The sequence below is a fragment of the Sipha flava genome, unplaced genomic scaffold (assembly GCF_003268045.1).
Source record: "Sipha flava isolate LNK unplaced genomic scaffold, YSA_version1 249_pilon_pilon, whole genome shotgun sequence".
Taxonomy (NCBI): Eukaryota; Metazoa; Arthropoda; class Insecta; order Hemiptera; family Aphididae; genus Sipha; species Sipha flava.
In genome coordinates, this window is record NW_020272898.1 from 642,837 (window position 1) to 660,794 (window position 17,958).

The 17,958-nt window shown below is 32.6% G+C and overlaps 1 protein-coding gene across 2 annotated transcripts; it reads right to left on the bottom strand.

Annotated features, from left to right (window-relative positions):
* Positions 1-386: 386 nt before the first annotated feature.
* LOC112684340 (rab11 family-interacting protein 4A) lies at positions 387-14,996 on the bottom strand. 2 transcript variants are annotated; one of them, XM_025555801.1, is made up of 13 exons: positions 14,887-14,996; positions 14,066-14,214; positions 13,904-13,996; positions 13,720-13,809; positions 13,579-13,623; positions 6,196-6,231; positions 6,000-6,117; positions 3,241-3,485; positions 2,339-2,546; positions 2,122-2,257; positions 1,909-2,033; positions 1,534-1,563; positions 387-716 (listed from the first exon to the last, which is right to left on the bottom strand). In XM_025555801.1, exons 1-13 carry the CDS (start codon positions 14,893-14,895, stop codon positions 594-596), a joined length of 1,407 nt encoding a protein of 468 aa, XP_025411586.1. In that variant the 5' UTR covers positions 14,896-14,996; the 3' UTR covers positions 387-593. The 2 variants fall into 2 exon arrangements, with proteins under 2 accessions (XP_025411586.1, XP_025411587.1); XM_025555802.1 differs by lacking the exon at positions 1,534-1,563.
* Between the last annotated feature and the right edge of the window lie 2,962 nt (positions 14,997-17,958).

Below are 17,958 nucleotides of genomic sequence, written 5' to 3' on the forward strand. Positions count from 1 at the left end.
TTCCAATACTAGTATTACATATTACATATATATTTCAATATATTGGTAAACTACCAGACATACTAATGATATCTTTCTTAAAATTTTAAAATTACAATACAAATAAATTGAGTAAAATTAAACAACATTCATAATATTATAAACAATATACTAATATACATACATACAAAAACATCAATGTATGATGATGTGTTAATATTCATAAATTGTAATTATATAACTGGACGGAAATAAATATAAAAAAATAATATATTAATTTATTAATTCATAAATAAAGTTTTCATATCTTTTTTTTTTTCATTTTTTTTCTCATTTATTTTTATACATTTATGTATATCAATATATATATATAATATACAAACAAAAAAACCATGTTATTATAAATATATGTTGATAATCCGGTGAGAAAAAATGAAAAAAAAAAATAAAACTGTTGCAAATAAATAAAATAAAATATAAGTGTAACGACAACATCAACAAAATATGAGATAAACATGTCTAATTGGAAGACGCTAAGCCCCAGCAACTTCCCCGATCAATATTATTAGGAACATTTGATGTGTGTGTGTATTATTTATATATTTCTGTAATTTTCATAAATTTTGTTTGACTTCTAACAATTCAGGATGGTTTTCGACGATGTTTAACAGAATGTTGTCGATGTAAGTACGCAACTGATCGTTGACTTCTTGTTGGTCTTTGAGAGCGGTTTTCATCTAAAACGAACGCGAAAGAAAAATTATTATCAACAAAATGGCTCATCGAGTTTATTTTATAATATAATCTAAATATTGATTGGTAAAAAGTTTTAAAACTGAAATAAAATGACGAAACACATGGCAAAACGATAATATGATAATTATAAGTCAAATATATTTTTATCGAATGTACAATGGGAAAAAAATTAATATTACCATACATGCAAAGCACAAACAAAATAATATATTTTATTAATATAATACATATTACAAGCGTATATTATTAAAACGTTATGTAGGTGATTACAACATAATTGAAGTTTTTGAAAACCACTGTATGGTCTTTTAATTAATATGGCGAGTGTGTAGTATATTCCTTTCGATCTATCATCGATACAAAGTCATAACATTTAATTATATTAATAATTGTTATGATAAAAAGAAAAAAACTTGCATAGATAAGACGTAATTCGTTTTCCCACGTCACACTCGCCTGTTTTATTACCACGACGGCATTGAGAGTAAACAATTGAATCATTTTTATTAAACTTATATGATATGTTATGTAATAATAAATTGTCATTACAAACGTATTTATTATGAATTAATTGATCGATAGACTGCTGATTAGTCAGCGAGAAATGATTTAATATTAATTCGTAATTTCATAGTAAATTCCGTTATCGATTTGATTAAATTATAACATTATTATTACCAAGTGCGGTTAATAGAAAAATTATAAAAAAAAAACATTAAAAAAAAAATTGCAAGCAAATCACACTGTAGTGTTAATTCAATCCAAAAAAATATTTTATAAAAACCAAACTGAAATTACCTTGTTTATTTGCAAAGACGGGGGATTGTGCTGTGGAAACGAGCAAAAAATAATTATACATTCCAAGTGAACTTTGTTACATAAAATATTTAATATAATATACGTGACACCGCGGAGAGGTTGTTATTATTATATTCGTTGGTAATTAATCACTAACTACTTATACGACCACTGTTGCGGTCTGATGTATTATTTTGAATTCACTTTTGTTTTTTTTCGCGAGTGAGTACAAAAACATTACGTGTAAGCTTACATTACTATGCTGCAGTTGCACCTAATATTAGCCGAACGAAATTTTTTTTTTCCAACGAATTTTGAAATTATTATATGGTGTCGTAGGTATCTAATAATAATTAATTAACACTGTTCGCTTACGTCGTCGTGAGTCAAGCCATCAAGTTCGGATGCGAGACTCGGAGACTCGGTCAGCAACATCCTGCCTTTTTCGATGCCTTTGGCTATAATTGAAGCTTGAAGTTCGTCGTACGAATCTTTTAACGCTATGAGCAAACGGAAAAAAGAAAATAAATCAACAGGTTCTTTAAAATAGATAATACATAAATAGCGGAAACACTGCATCACTCTTACAGCGGTTCTGGTGTTTCAACGACTCCAGCTGAGCTGTGAGTTCGGTGACGTATGGCGACGGCGAGTGCAATTCAGTGACCATGGCTTCTTTTTCCAGTCGCGACACTTCCAACTCTCTGGTAAGACCCTTGATGATCTACCACACAAATAAAACTGACACAATAAATACACACTGCTTGGCTACATTACGTATATTGTGGATATAAAACAATCGTACTTCTTCGTTGTCTTTTTCCCTCTGTTTCAACGTTCTGAGTTCGGCATCCAACAGTCGTATTTCGTCTTTGAACGATTGCGCGCCCACATTAAGATCGTTCACCCGTTGTTCCAATGAGATCTTCTCATGACGCATCGTATCCAACGCGGACTTGCACTTTTCCGCCTCCAACCGTAGGCTCTCATTGGCCGACTCGATACTTTGAAGTCTAAAAACAACGTTCCAATGAGTTAAAACTTTTACTATACCTGTACTATGTACAATAAAAATCGTATCACTACAGATATTACCATACAAGTCCGGGCCGAGCGTTGCCACTTTCAAGGAATGCGGACAGAAGTAAATACTAAGTATATACTACCCCGTTGTTGCACAATTCTAACTCAATAGTTATAACCTTATATTATTTTATAGGTAAAAATGCTCAATAACCTCAAGTAAACTATATTATCCAAACAGAAGTACGCTTGGCTAGATTTTTTTTCACATTAAAAACTACATTATTTTCTACCGCTTAACCAAAAATAAAGTACTTAAAAGTTATTAGTCTGAAACGTTCTGTATTTGAGCCGCCAAACAATCCTATTATTGTACACACTGTTTAATGTATTGAATTGTTCGACCGATATAAAAAGGAAATTGTAACATTAGAATCCAAAAACGGTTTTTTAGTCTTAAACAAAACGCAAAAATCAATATACAACGACTAGCGGTCATATTATCTGTACACAATTAATGACAACGCCACAATACAACAATACCTCCGAATGACTGAGTAATTAATACCAATAATGTTATTAGTAGTTTTATAAAAACGTAACATTTCAGGTAACCCCCATGCACCGTCTCACGGAACACTCGATCCGAACTTGATTTATTTATTACCGACGGTTAGGTTTTACCTTATGGCACAGTTATCGATATGCAATTGTTTTTCCCTGTCAACCCGGGTGACGAGCTCCCGGTGCCTGCGTTCTTCGGACGCCAACCGCTCCTCGCACCTAAGCTCGGTGTCACGAAGTTGCTCTTCCAGCATGTGGACGCGAGCTTGGAGCGCAGCGTTTTCCTCCTTGGTGCGCGCATACCGTTCGTCCGTGAGGTGTTGATTATCGGCCAACGCGTTCATTTGTTTTTGCAACACTTGTACCTGTGTACGTACATACACACGTTCACGTTACAATAATTATTACACAAACGCATTTACGTAAAAAACCAATGTATATGTATTTGTACATTGTACGGCGGAGTTGCAATACAAAGGCACGTCGACGTGACAACAATACACGCGCACGCTACACGCTACTGATTACAATAATGATTATTGGTAGCAGTAGCAGTAGAAGTATAAAATAAATACCAAATAATAATAATAATAATAATAATGTATTCAAACTACGGGACGAAATTACTTTTTGCACGTCAGACATGATGTGAGGTGATTTTCGGGGGATTTTAGTCAACTCCAACAAGTCGTCGTCAACGGTCGAGGGGCCGGTGTCGTAAGCGTTTCCCACGAACTCGAATTGCCCGTCCCACATGTCGAACTCGAGCTCGGGACAGCAGTTATCCGAGATCTCGGCCTTGCTCGTTTTGGATGCCCATGACGACGCCATGACTAACATAATGATGACCTCGCGACGGCTTCACGCGGACTACTGCAACGCGACTACGATATTTTTTAACGGTCGACTTTTGCAACAGAAGCCATAGCCATAGTTCTCTTATCTCTGAACCGATAACGGCAGCATCATTTAAGAATTGTTGAACTCGAATGCGCGCGCGTAGACTGTTACGTCGGCCGAGATACGACGACTGCGCTTTTTTCTTTCAGTCAATGTCTATCTCTCTTTCTCTTTCTCTCTCTCTCTCTCTTTCTTTTTCTGATTTGCTGCACTTTGATCTAAGCACGCGAATATGATTCGTACTCTAATAATAATAGTGATGACTGTTGTCTTGGCTCGGCGACAGAAATGTTATCCCAAAAATGTAGCAATAATTTTGCGATTCGTATAATATTTTAAGTAGCCGCCCACCGCGCGAACTAACAACTGTCGTACTACGGTACACGCTTCAACGGACGGTGTAATAATAATACAATTTTATTAACAATAATACGATAATTATGGCCAAAAAACAAACGTTGAACATTTTGTGCGCATTATATCGCGGACTGGCAACAACAGCTGTAAACAGATGATTTCGACACGGTTCGTTTGCCCAACATTTTCGAAAAAAAAAAACTAACTGGACCGCACGCGAAAATATATTATTATTACCTCACCCAGACACTGAGCAGCACCGCGACAACAAACGTTAATATCACATGCACGACGCACACGACAACGTAACGGGACCGGTACGCAGACTGCGAATGGTTTGGAAAATTAAAAAAACCTAATAAATATATGTTATACGACGTACACACCGATATATATGTTTATTGCGACAATTATAGTTCGTTAAACGATGACGACTGGCTTTTATCGTCACGTCGGCCCCCTACCGTCGCATGATGTGATGTGCACCACAGTCAAGTGCGACTTGAAAACGACCGGTCGCTGTTCTGCCGAACTATATTTATTGCATCGTAAATCATTGTAAACAAGATTTGGTCTATAGATAATACGCGCGTGATGTACATCCGTTTCCGATATTTATCACAGGAAGTTCAACGATCACAGCGTATTCCGCGCGCTGAGAACCGTTAAATCGAGAGAAAAATAACGTCAATAAAATGCGAATAACAAAAAAAAAAACATTTAAACTGTTGCAGAACTAATATTATTATGTCATCGTTATCAGTTCAAACGAAAAAGAATATCGATTCTTGTCCGACCACGGTGGCAAGTCTTGGAAAATTATTTTTTCCGTTCAATCCGTTGCACTACTGCATCACGGTGGTGTTTGATTAAACAATGTAAATCATAACACGTCCATGGCGGGAAATCCGTTCATCAACTACCACCAAGTGTACGTGATGCATATTTTTGACTCGCCTTTTATTGACAACGATTTTGAAAAGCAAAGTTGTTGTAAATATAGTATAACACGCCGAAGTCGATTCAATGTTATCGTCGTTCACCATGAGAGTCTGTTTTGTTTTCGCATAGGGATTAAAAATAATTGGTCGGCGATCGCCGTCTAACCCGTCGAGTGTAACAAGTTTAACAAGTGCACAATCTTGGACATAATACATACGGTGTACCGTAAATGAAAAATGTCGAGAGCACTCTTTGTTTCCAACAAGTGGACGACGAAATAAATCGATTCATACGGTGGCGGCGGGCTAAGGAATGTTAATATACGTTCAGTGTATTAGTGGTGCGCTGCAGGATTTATCACACAAAATACTAGTGTAGAAATAATGATATGTCTCGGCAGGGAAAGAGATTGAGGAGGAATGTAATATTACAGCGGTTCTTAACCTCATCAGGCATGCAAACCTGTGAAAATAATCTTTGAATCCACGGACCCCCGAGCTTATGAGCAATACAATATTATATCAATAACTCATTTTTTCAAACATTTTAATAAAATGCACGTATTATAAGTGTGTACGAAGAAAGAAGAAAACGTCGAGGGCCTTAACAGGTTAAAAACGCCTGTAATATAATAATAATAATAAAAATAGTAATGAACGCTGGACGGCAAGTACATGTACCTTATTGTTGAGGTCGAGAACATCCTCTTCGATGGACGTGTCAGAATACACATCATCGGGCGTATCGCAAATAGAACTACGGCCGGACGAATTGAAACTCGAGCTCCGGTATAGTTCACTGTAACATATCAACCGGCGGCGAAACGTTAGTACAATGATGATTATTTTACATTCGCTTTATTTTTTTTTTTTTTACCTGGCGAGTGCGTTTGAGCTGATCCGTTTGCCCGATCTGTGTAAAAAATAAAAGTATAAGAATATGTATAATTATTTTATATAATTTCGTGATAACCATGCATTACAATATAAATAATAAAAAAAATAAAGGAAAAGTAGTCGGTAAAATCAGCTTAACATGTATTTGTATGAATCACCAGAACGTGTTTTTCTCCGAAATATCTATTCATTAGGATAATAGCTGCGCCAGCGCCGCACGGTACAGTAGCAGCGGCCATGTGTATGGAAAGCGACTTTCTATATATTAGTAATGTTCTTAACACTATACCATACACGTTCTATACATATGTATATGATAAACACGTGTAGTAATTATAATAATAATATCTTATCAGGAATTATCACATTTTTTGTAGATAAAAATCATTTGTTGAACGCGCAGACGAGACATTCAGAAAATTGATCATAATCAGCTCACGCCCACAAATCAATGTATATTATGCACGTTGTCTAACAGCCCCTTTTTGTTTTCACCAAACTCTACACTAAATTAAGTACCTAATTATTTGAAAAATCAAGTGAATGTATATATTTTCAATGTTTTAATAACAATCAATAGGTATATTCGTATAGAAATCAAGTATTTAATACGTATTATTTGGTACTTTACTAATCGGTAAAAGCTTTAGGATAAGTGTTCAATGAAGGTTTTCAAGGTCAACATTTATCTTTTATTATTGCTATAAATTGTTTATAAATTAATGAAACAAAAACTCCTTGAGATTAAGTTATTATATTATTTACTGGTAAGTTATAGAAATACAAAGAGATAAATGATTTAGTTGACTTCACTATTTTTTGCATGCTTAATCGTTTTACAAACCAGTGAACGATTACCATTGAACGTTGATAAATATTCCGGTATTCGTATTTCGCTCAATCAAAAAATGTGCTTAATATGTGACTGAATTGCACAATGGTGGTGGGATACCGAGTGAAATTTAAATATTTTTACATTCAAACTTAAGTTTTAACGACCGCAATGATTGAATACATGGTTAAGTCTTAAGGACGTAAATAATATTTTGAAGTGAAACCGTTTAGTTTTAATAGCCTACGGTACCGGTTTTTTAGATATATTTAATATATTAGTCCGTTTCACTATCGAATTCTAGAGTGTATAGCGTAAACTCAATGGAAAGTAAATTTCGTTAATTAGTTGGGAAATATTCAAAAAATTTTTTTTTAGAATATTTTAGCATACATGATATTACAGTTTAGCTTAGTTTATTATAACCTATATATGTTTGTTAACATCCCGACAGCATGATTGGTAGGTATAAGATACGGATGCAATAAAAACATGCTTAAAACTAGCTGACCCGGTAAACTTCGTACCGCCTAACAATAAATGAATGTAGTGATACCTTTTAATTAACATAATAAAATAAATACGAAAAATGTATTAAGTTCAATGGTTCATTAGGGTTATATATATTCGTATAAAGAAAATAATGATTTAATAAAAATACAAAAACATAGTATTTCAGTGGCGGGTGGGCAAGACGTTTTCTTTTATAAAGCTATGTATTTTGCTGCATGGATTACACTTGAGTTGGTTATCTTCAAGGAAGCACCTTGTGATATATATTTTTCTTTTTGTTATAGGCTAAGTGTTCGGCTGGTTGAAGTTTTTATCGAGAAATAAACAATCCAATAACATTATTTGAACGAAATTACACACATCTCTTGTACAGGGATCAAAAAAAGTGGTGAATGTCATTTTTGAAGGAAAAGATAGTCGCGTTTGAAAATTATTTTCAGTAAAATAAACACGTTTATTATTTTTAAGATGCACATTGAAATGTGGTTTATTTGTGTTTTTCTGTTGTTATAGCAACAACAAAATTACAACTGCCCGTTCGGGCCTTATCAAGAATACTGATGCTTCCCTTTCTTTTTTTTCACGACAAAAGGTAGCATAAATTCTTCTCCAAGGTCTAATCTATCTCTATATTAAATTTCATTACAAATGGTCCAGTCGTTCTTCAATTATAAATTATTTAACCAAACCAACTTTGTTTTATTTATATAATATATAAAAATAAATAATAAATGTAATAAAAAAAATATATTATTTATATTATTTCAACCATTTTTATAGAACATAATTTTTTATACAATTAGCGAATTTTTTTAAGGGATGTTATCAGTGAAAAATTAAAATTAAATTATTGTGTTTTTAGTCCAAAACAACTAACATATTTTTTAATAGATATAGTAATGATGGAACACAAATGAATAAACGAAATATAGAAAATATTTGTTTTTGCTATTATTACTCATACTAATAATGTTAACTGGAATTGTGTTTCGTAAAAAAAAAAATAATAGTTTCAAAATACAGAAGTCTAACATCTTCCTTTTCAACTACAGCACGTTTAAATTGGTTATAACTCAATTTATCTATAGCTGTGATCCTAAATAATGTTTTTCTATCCAAAGACAAGAAATTAATATATAAATTGATTTTCTTCTGTCGGTCTCTTTACTTATAAACATATTCTAGGAATATCTACAGTGAAACTTGTTGAGGAACTATAAAAAAAAAAACTAACGTATTTTCACTAAACACTAGTGCGAGCGATGATAATTATATTTTACAAATACTCTGGAAAATTACAAAACTCATTGAAACAAGGTCGTTGTCCGAATGATAAGCAAGCATTGACGGCTGCAGTAACTATGCGTACAAGGATTACAGTAGTAAAGACAAAAGAATTAAAATTACATCAATGATCGAACTATAACATCTGCAACGAATGACAAATACTAAACGATGATTATTGTTAAGAACAATATAATATAATTCTTTAATTTTTAAATTAATAAAGCAGTCTAAACGAAAAATATTTATGAACCTAAACAAAAATGACTAGTATGTGTGCGAATAGTTCAGGGGAGCTACTAACACGAATATCACGAAAAAACGTTACAACAATCAAAACCACTTATAACAATACATAACATATTATTATAGCTATTATTGACCAATACCATATTTATTATTACATCAACGATGACGTCGTGGGCGAAATTTTGCAATATTGCGGATAGGAATTCACGTGAACTCGGGAAAACAATGCGCGATGGTAAAATCACCATATGGAACGATGACTACCTGAGTGTATCCGTAGAACCAGACTAATGCCATATAACAACAGCAAATACCTGCAATAGGTACAGATAGTAACAAAATTGACAGTTATTTCTTTCCAGAACACTACACAAGATTATAGCTGTGAAAGGTATTATACCTTTTTATTTTATAGAACAATTGATTGTAACGTTTATTTTAATATTGTCGTCGTTTGAAATCGAGGAAGACGCGATGATTAAAACAAAATCAAAGTACGTACCTGCTCCACAATGATGACCGATATTCCTGTTTCATGTCTCGCAGTCGACTACGTTTCTCATCAACGTTCTACAAATACGACAATCGCCGCCGACCGATCGACACACATAATATACTATTTACGCGAATGTACACTAGGGCGATTTTTATCTCGACCAACACACATAGAAACACAAGACCGCGTCGTCGGAGAGACTTGAACGCACTCGGTGTCACACGTAGGTGAAATCCGTACACACAATGAATATATGATATAGGATACACGCACGACGCTTCACGTGTGCTCGACGAGTAGGGGTGTTGGTATATGCACTACGACCGCGTCCGCCAAGAGCTAGTGGTGACGGTGGTGTGCGTACAGGTAATAATATACATTATACATACCGCGTAGACGGTACTACAATTGCTAAACCACTCCAGTGCAGGTCTCACGCCACCGCCAATGGTAGAACGGCGGCTCGAGCATTCCGCGTCGTCGTGTTTCGCCTTTCATTTTTATTTTTGTTATTTTCTTTTCAATGCACCACTGGGTCATATCGCTCACCGTAAAACATTATTATTATTATTATCATAATACATGGGCACGTATATTATAAACACATAACGTATGTTTTATGCTATAAAACATTCGAACCGGACGACGGCGTACTCTAGCGTATAACCACAGAACATATCGCATTTTATTATCCATACATAGTATACTAATGTATAATAACGAATTATATATTATATTTCAGAGAAAATTTCAGTCACGGTGTACACCGACTCGGATTCGTTGAACTCAAGGACACGTCGGTATTTTACGCGAACCATTCAGAACGCAGCGACCACGCAGTTATAAGAACTTCTACAATAGTAGTACAAGTATACAATAGGACCCGCGAAAAAATCAACAGAAAAAATAAACGAATTTTATACATAGGTACACCCAGGTACATCTGTACACGAGATGCTTGCAAAATGATTACAATATCAATTATCTATACTATTTGGCGTACAAAACCGATAGTGGAGGTGGTGAAGAATGAATAAAATATTACGTAATTTTATATTTTCATTTTTACAATACACATATAATATAATAATCGTTCGTAACAAGACAAAACGTATGAGTATATCACAGAATCATTGTTTTCCTATCTACACAAAAATAAACACAACAGTCACGCCCGCGAAATCTAGAAAAAAACAACGCGTTTACTTTCGCCAAACACCTACGGACACGTGTATTCTCTCTCGCACGACCAATAAGCGCTTTTAAATCTTCGGTTCTCGCAAAGTACATACATTATACACAATGCTAAAATACGGTGATAACTACAACGTAAAATGCAATATTATAATAAACATAACTCTAAATATAAACCACGAACATAGTACCGGATTTAAGTCGTGTAAAACCAGGGCGCACTATTGATCGGACACTTTTTCGAAAATCAGAACTGACATAAATCTTATTTATTTCTTCAATACATGTTAAAATAAAATAGTAATACGAACTAGTTAAAACTAAATCAATGTCTAAAAACTATTTTATAATTTGTAAAATCATTATTCAGTATGGTATAACGTTTTTAATATACTCGTATTAAATAATCATAATTTATTATTTTATTCCATTAACTGGATCTAGGACTTGCATCTGAGGCTCTGGTGAATTGCACCCCCGTTAAATCTGACACTGTACGTACAAGATAATAATAACAGTATATAACAATACCATAAGATAATGATGTTGGGGCATGAACACAACCGGTAATTACACGCTTTAATCGCTCGCGGAATTCGAGTAAAAAAAACATCATCGGCTCGACTCGATGGAGATGGTCGTGCGCGCCCGTTTGCACGTCGGAAATGCGCGTTTATTGTAAACGATGTCATTAACTGTCGATTTATGTGCAGTGGAAGATATGATTGCTTTGCCACATAAATGTTAATCACTATGAATAGGTTAGTATTGTCTCGGTATAATTTGTGTGCACGTGTAGCTATGGCGACGACGCTAAGGACTACTACTATACGCACCCAAGTTTGTTCGATTACTAATTTGAAAGCATGAAATCCAAAGGGTCATTTCTTTGGCAGCGATATTAATTCTAAATGTAAGACCAGTAATTTTATTTTTTAAAACGTTTTCGCATGTTTCATATTTGAACACAAGAATATAAATATGTATATTATATGTAAATGCACGGTTAAAATGTCACTCGTGCCAGGGGCTACACTATTGTTATAATATAATCGACAATGCTACTTATTGGGAAAAAGAGAAAAACTGAGAAATGCACGATAAATAATAATATTAATACATCTACTTAAGACAAACTGACTTTTTGTACCTTAAAACCGGAAAAACGTAATTTCCAAATACACGGCCCCGATTATTACATACGTCGAAACCAATTACTTAAAAACGTATACTATGCGTAAAACTACTACACGATGTACGTTTCTAAAAAAAAATAAAATAAAAAAATATGTATTAATACAACTAATCGCATAATTCGATTATACGACCGTCGAGTACACGTGACAAATTATAAATGTCCGCACAGACAACAGTAGGTTATACCTATACACATATTGAAATATACACGAAGCCAACTCCGGACAAATTATATTATTATAATCTATTTCTGCTACCAGCTTATAATACGATTTCGAGTATAATAGAGTTTAGTTAAAGACAATAGTTCTTTTGTTAACGACAAACCCACTCGCTATTACACGAACTATTCAATACCAAATAAGGAAACCACGGGTGATTTTTTTCGACGCCATTTGATATACTATTACTAATATATATATATTACTTATCACTTTTACTTTTCTCTAATGCAGCGATTTCCAAACTTTATCAGTAATGGAACCTTTAGGAAGGAGTATTTTTTCACGAAGCAGTGTTTTCTTGTGGAGCCCCAAGAAACATTTATTATAAAGTTTTGTTTGCCTGTGTACTACGAAGCATATTGCACACGACACATATTCATATAGGAGGTAACTCAAAACGAGATAATGTACGTTTAATATAATATTTATACGTAGTATATCTGACCGAAAAATAACTGGAATGGGAATGCGTATTACCTAAAATTAAAAAATTATATTTTCCTATTGGTATTTTATTATTGTTTGTATACGTATCGGTGAATTGTATATGAATTGATCGGGTCTTGTAAAAATATACACGATCGTTCTTTTAAATAACGATCAATAATTGTGACGTTATTACATTTTCTATGATAAAACAAACGAAGCACAGTTTGGGAACTGCTGCTCTAATGCATCGAGAAACTGTTAATGTATAGATACAAAAATTATCATACGGCCGAAGATGTTTTTCCTTCGTAAATACGTCTATGATTATACAGTCTGATACAGCGACATTATGACATCGATTCAATTTTAACGAAATTACAGTTTCAAATGAATTAAGCGAAATGTAATTTACGGGAAAACTTCTTTATAACTCAAAATTCAGTATTGTATGCAGTAATCCCATCTCTTCAAAACATTATTAATGTTGTCACAATTATATTCGTCTTTATATTTGATAAATTTATTTTTGACATTTAGGTTAGAAAATATTATTTACAATAGACTTCAAATATCGAATAATCTGCTGTGTTTCACATTATAAGTTACATAACCACTCACACGATAAATAAATGAAACAGAACGAACGAACGAAATTGTAGAAATTGTTATTATGCAGGTACATTCGAAGGCATTATGAAGTACGATTTATTTGCACGATATTTTTTTCCGAAATGAAAAGCAGAAACACAGTCACGAACTTATAATTCATATATATGTCCATCAAAAGTATAGTTACCGATTTTAACCATTAGAGTTATACATGAATCCGTGATAACTGTCTACACAATCGAATAAAATAAATATATACTTTAATAATATAATATAATATATAGTAGTAAATGTATACTAAATATATACATTTCAAGTGATGCAAAAGATACTTACGAATGTCTCATTGAACCCCATTTACGATTTGGTAGTATTTCGGCGCTGAAACAAAAAAATAACACGCGCAAAAGATTAGACAAATGAAATAGTAAAAACGAGTTCTGCAAGGGTGATCATACATTTGGATGATATAATTACCTGTTTCCGTTAGTCGTTCTTCTCAAACTTGTCCTTAACCATGTGTTTCTTTTTAGGCCTAGCGTGTTAGCGTTAGGATTTTCTACGCCACTAAAACGACAAAAAAAAAGAAAAAAAACGATAACAATAGTCAACAACAAAATCTTCTCACAGACATAATCAAAACTGTAGAAAAAATACTAACTTTGTTAACACGTTATTAGCAGGCGATGAAGTCTCCATGTCTCCTTCGCCATAACATTCATAACTCTCCTCGTCGGACATACTTGAAAATTGGCTGTACAGAACAGAAATTATTTAGAAAAATATAAACTAAAAAAACAAGTGTGTTATATTTATTAAAAACCTGTTATTCGTTGAATTTGAATCCGTGTTTCCACGGTGTACAGCAGTATCTTCTATGTTGAGTTTAAACTGAGGAGAATCATCTTTGTTATTGTTGTTGGTGATATTTTCATCTTCTTGTATTTTGGGCGCCATCATCCTACTGAAAACCTACAAATACAGACAGATGTTGTAAATTATTTATACTAAATACCGTTGTTTCAATAATTATTATATAATAAAATATGAAAGCATATTTAGAACCTATCAAAACAATGATGCGATGACAGCGACGATCGAGCATTATAATGACATTACATTGTCATTGATAAACATCGTCGTAACGCGAGTAATATACAGAGGCAGTAGAAAAAAACATACACAACAAGTGATAAGTAAAAACACTATGAAAAAAAATTGTCTAACATAAATTCCTGAGAATAGCTGTAATAAGCCTCCTTAGTTCGTAAAATAAAATAAACAGCTACACAATAACATGAGTATACTCTACTTGTCAACAGATGAATAATGGAAAAACAATTTACCCCATTAACTAATAAAAAGACTAAAAAAAAAAACCTGTAAAAGTAGACTTCACATAAAAATTAGCAATAAAACTTCCAAAGCCAAACTAAAACCACACCTATCTCAAGATTTAATATAGAAGCTTGAGAAAACCAACAAGAAAACTATAAAAAAGGTTTTCTTTATATTTAAGTTCACTCATACTTTAACTACGATTATATACTTATAAAATATTTAACACTATAATAACGTGTTTATAACAATTGAAAAAAATAAACAAAAATGAATAATATAGTTTTCAAATGCGGTAATCCGTACCATAGCCATGTTTGTAGCAGTCTTCACGTTCAACACGCCTATAACGATGTCTGTTGATGAGAATAATCAAAAAATAAGTATACTTATGTTATGTTTAAAAATATATACGGACGTAAAAATATAAACTGTGATCAACCACGCAGTAAATATTGACACACACTAAACGCACAGTTAAATTTCCACGTTCTTATATAGCCCATAGGTGTGCAGAAGGCTCCATCGAGGGGGTTGAGGGATGTTTTTTTTTAGAAAGGTGATAGGCACGTGTCTCGGCCGACAGATGTATATTCACCCGTCAATAAAGCGGAACACGCCACCGGTGAAAATACCGTATATTATATGTCGCCACAGACGTTTGTCGTTATACCTATATACTGCAGAATTTATAGAAAAAGAGAGGAAACGACTATCCCCGAGTATATCGCTTTTGCAGCTGCGTCGCTCAAGACGTGCGCGTATTTAGATACGGCACGTTCCCCCGGTCGCCGTTTCCGATCAGGAAACGCACGCGTGTTTCAGTGCAGCCTGGGGGATGGTCGCATTTCCGTTTTCTTTGTTTCTTCTCTCAATGTGTACATTGTCAAAGAAATGCAATAACGCGCAAGCAGCTACTACGATCAGTCGCTAATTTTTGTCTTTCGTAAAAAACGTTTCATGATGACAGAAATATAATATTAGAGGCAATGATATCGAACTATTTTTTTAATAAGTGGTACAAACACAAATTTTCAATAGCCACCCACCCATACCTAGACATTAAAACATGATCAAAATATTATCATGCTTATATTAAGTAGAGAATCTACAACTTAATACCAACTGGCTACTAAGTGCTAATTTTTCAAAATTATATTGACCCAGTACTCACTGAAAATGCACCACTTTAAGTACGTATTCGGCGCCACTGATTAGAGGTATAAAGAATATATTTTAGAAGTATATAGTGCAGGATACACTATTAATATAAAACAATAAACAATATTATCTAGAAATAGTGTTCGCACACTAAAATATATGAAAACCAAGTCAATATGACGACAAATCTTTATTTACTGATTAATTTTAAATAAATTTACATCGACCTCAGTACACTGATTTTAATATCTTTATAACCCATTAAATTGCATAAGTGTCATAATGTTTTTAATCAATGGTTGGGAAAATTGTAATTAATTGATGTAAAACTTTTTGTTTATTAAAAAAACTGAAAAAAATAAAAACAAATAAAAATAATCAATAGTAAATTAATTTATTGAAAAATACACATGAAAAAACGATTAATATTTAGGTATACCTCACTAAAAAAAAAATAAAAATACGAAAACAACTGACAAGAATAATATTGTTTATTTAAAGGTAATAAATATAGAGATGATGTCAGCATAACATTTGTTGTAGTCTATTTCACAAGCACTATATAATAAAACTATTCTTTGCACTTCATATTTTATAAAAAAATTTAAAAATCATAATTAAAATAATCTGTAATAATAAAGAACATGAATAACATAATGTTGCGTCATAAAGTCTTAAAACAATCACTATTACGAATAATAAGAATCTGCTAACTTTAAAACCCCCAATCGCAGACATTTTTTATAAATACATTTTTATCATAATTCGATTCCGTAATTAAAAACATTTTAGTCGAGAACTATTTATATACCTATTTAATTTTATTAATTAAATTACCTAAACATTGTGTATTCATACACCAACATATTAGGCACCTATATCTGTAGAAAAATGAATTCTGCACGATTATAAGTTTAATAAATTTACTAATTGTACTTATATATTATTGTAATTATAATTTTAAAGTATGAAAATTCGGGCATTTGTTAACTATTTTGTAAAAATACATGATATATAATCCCTATAATAATACGTCATACATACATATGTATAATTTGTGTGAATAAAAATTATAAAAATTAACTAGTCTATTACTTGTACATTAAAGATCAGTTTACTAATTTAAACAAAATATTAAAATCATGTATATGTTTTTACAATAATTTGAGTAATTAATTATATAGTATTAACATAATCAGAATTCAAACTGAATGTAATTTAATTTGATAAATATTTAACTGAATTAAAATGTATCTTGATTGCACAAATTATATGTTTAACATTTGGCCTGCGATTCATTCCAGGCATGGTTTATTTTATCATCAATCGTTTGTTCAGATTTTTTTGTGTCGTAAATATAATATACATGTATAAATTTAAATAATTATACATGTATAAATATGCACATTTAAACAATTGCACGAACAAGAGAATTATATATTATTTTCCGAATGGTTTTAATAATAACTGACAGAGATATCAAAAACAAACATGTACTCATATGAGTATTATTGTTATTTTGCATAGTGAAAATATTATATGAATATAAAAGCTTATATAAACGACCTTCCACAGCAACACAACACAACTACCAGCGTCTATTCAAAATATTTTTTTCAACGCATCAAACAAGGACAATTTTATTATACTATTGACACTTTCCTGGATCCACTCACCAATGATTGTCTTTTTTATAATTATATTTTTTTTTTTTGCGTTTATGATTATTTTGATTTCTGATACAGAGTATGATACAAGGAGAGTCAGGAGCGTACCCAGGAATTTTTTATGGGGGTCCAACATTTTTATTTTATCTGATAATGGGAAATTAAAATACACTATTTACTATTATTATAATATTTTCTAATAAATCGTTGATCATGTAGAAATTTCAAGAGGGGTGGTCCGGACCCGAAACCTCCCCCCCTTGGTTACACCCTTGAGGAGAATTATCCACATTTTCCCGGATATAACAAGCAAGTGTTCTAGCCATCTGCCTCGAGAATAGATAATGTACGACTGTTTTCATTCACACAAGCAACATGTAATTTATTGCGGTTTTTAGAGAAATATTTTGTTTAAAACGAAATATGTACAATTCAAAGAGCTAAACGTGCTAGAGTAAAACAGTTCTAAAAATAATAGGAGCAGACAGCGGGAACTACCATCACTGCAAACACATTAAAAAAACATACGCGAATATAAGAACGTTTTTCT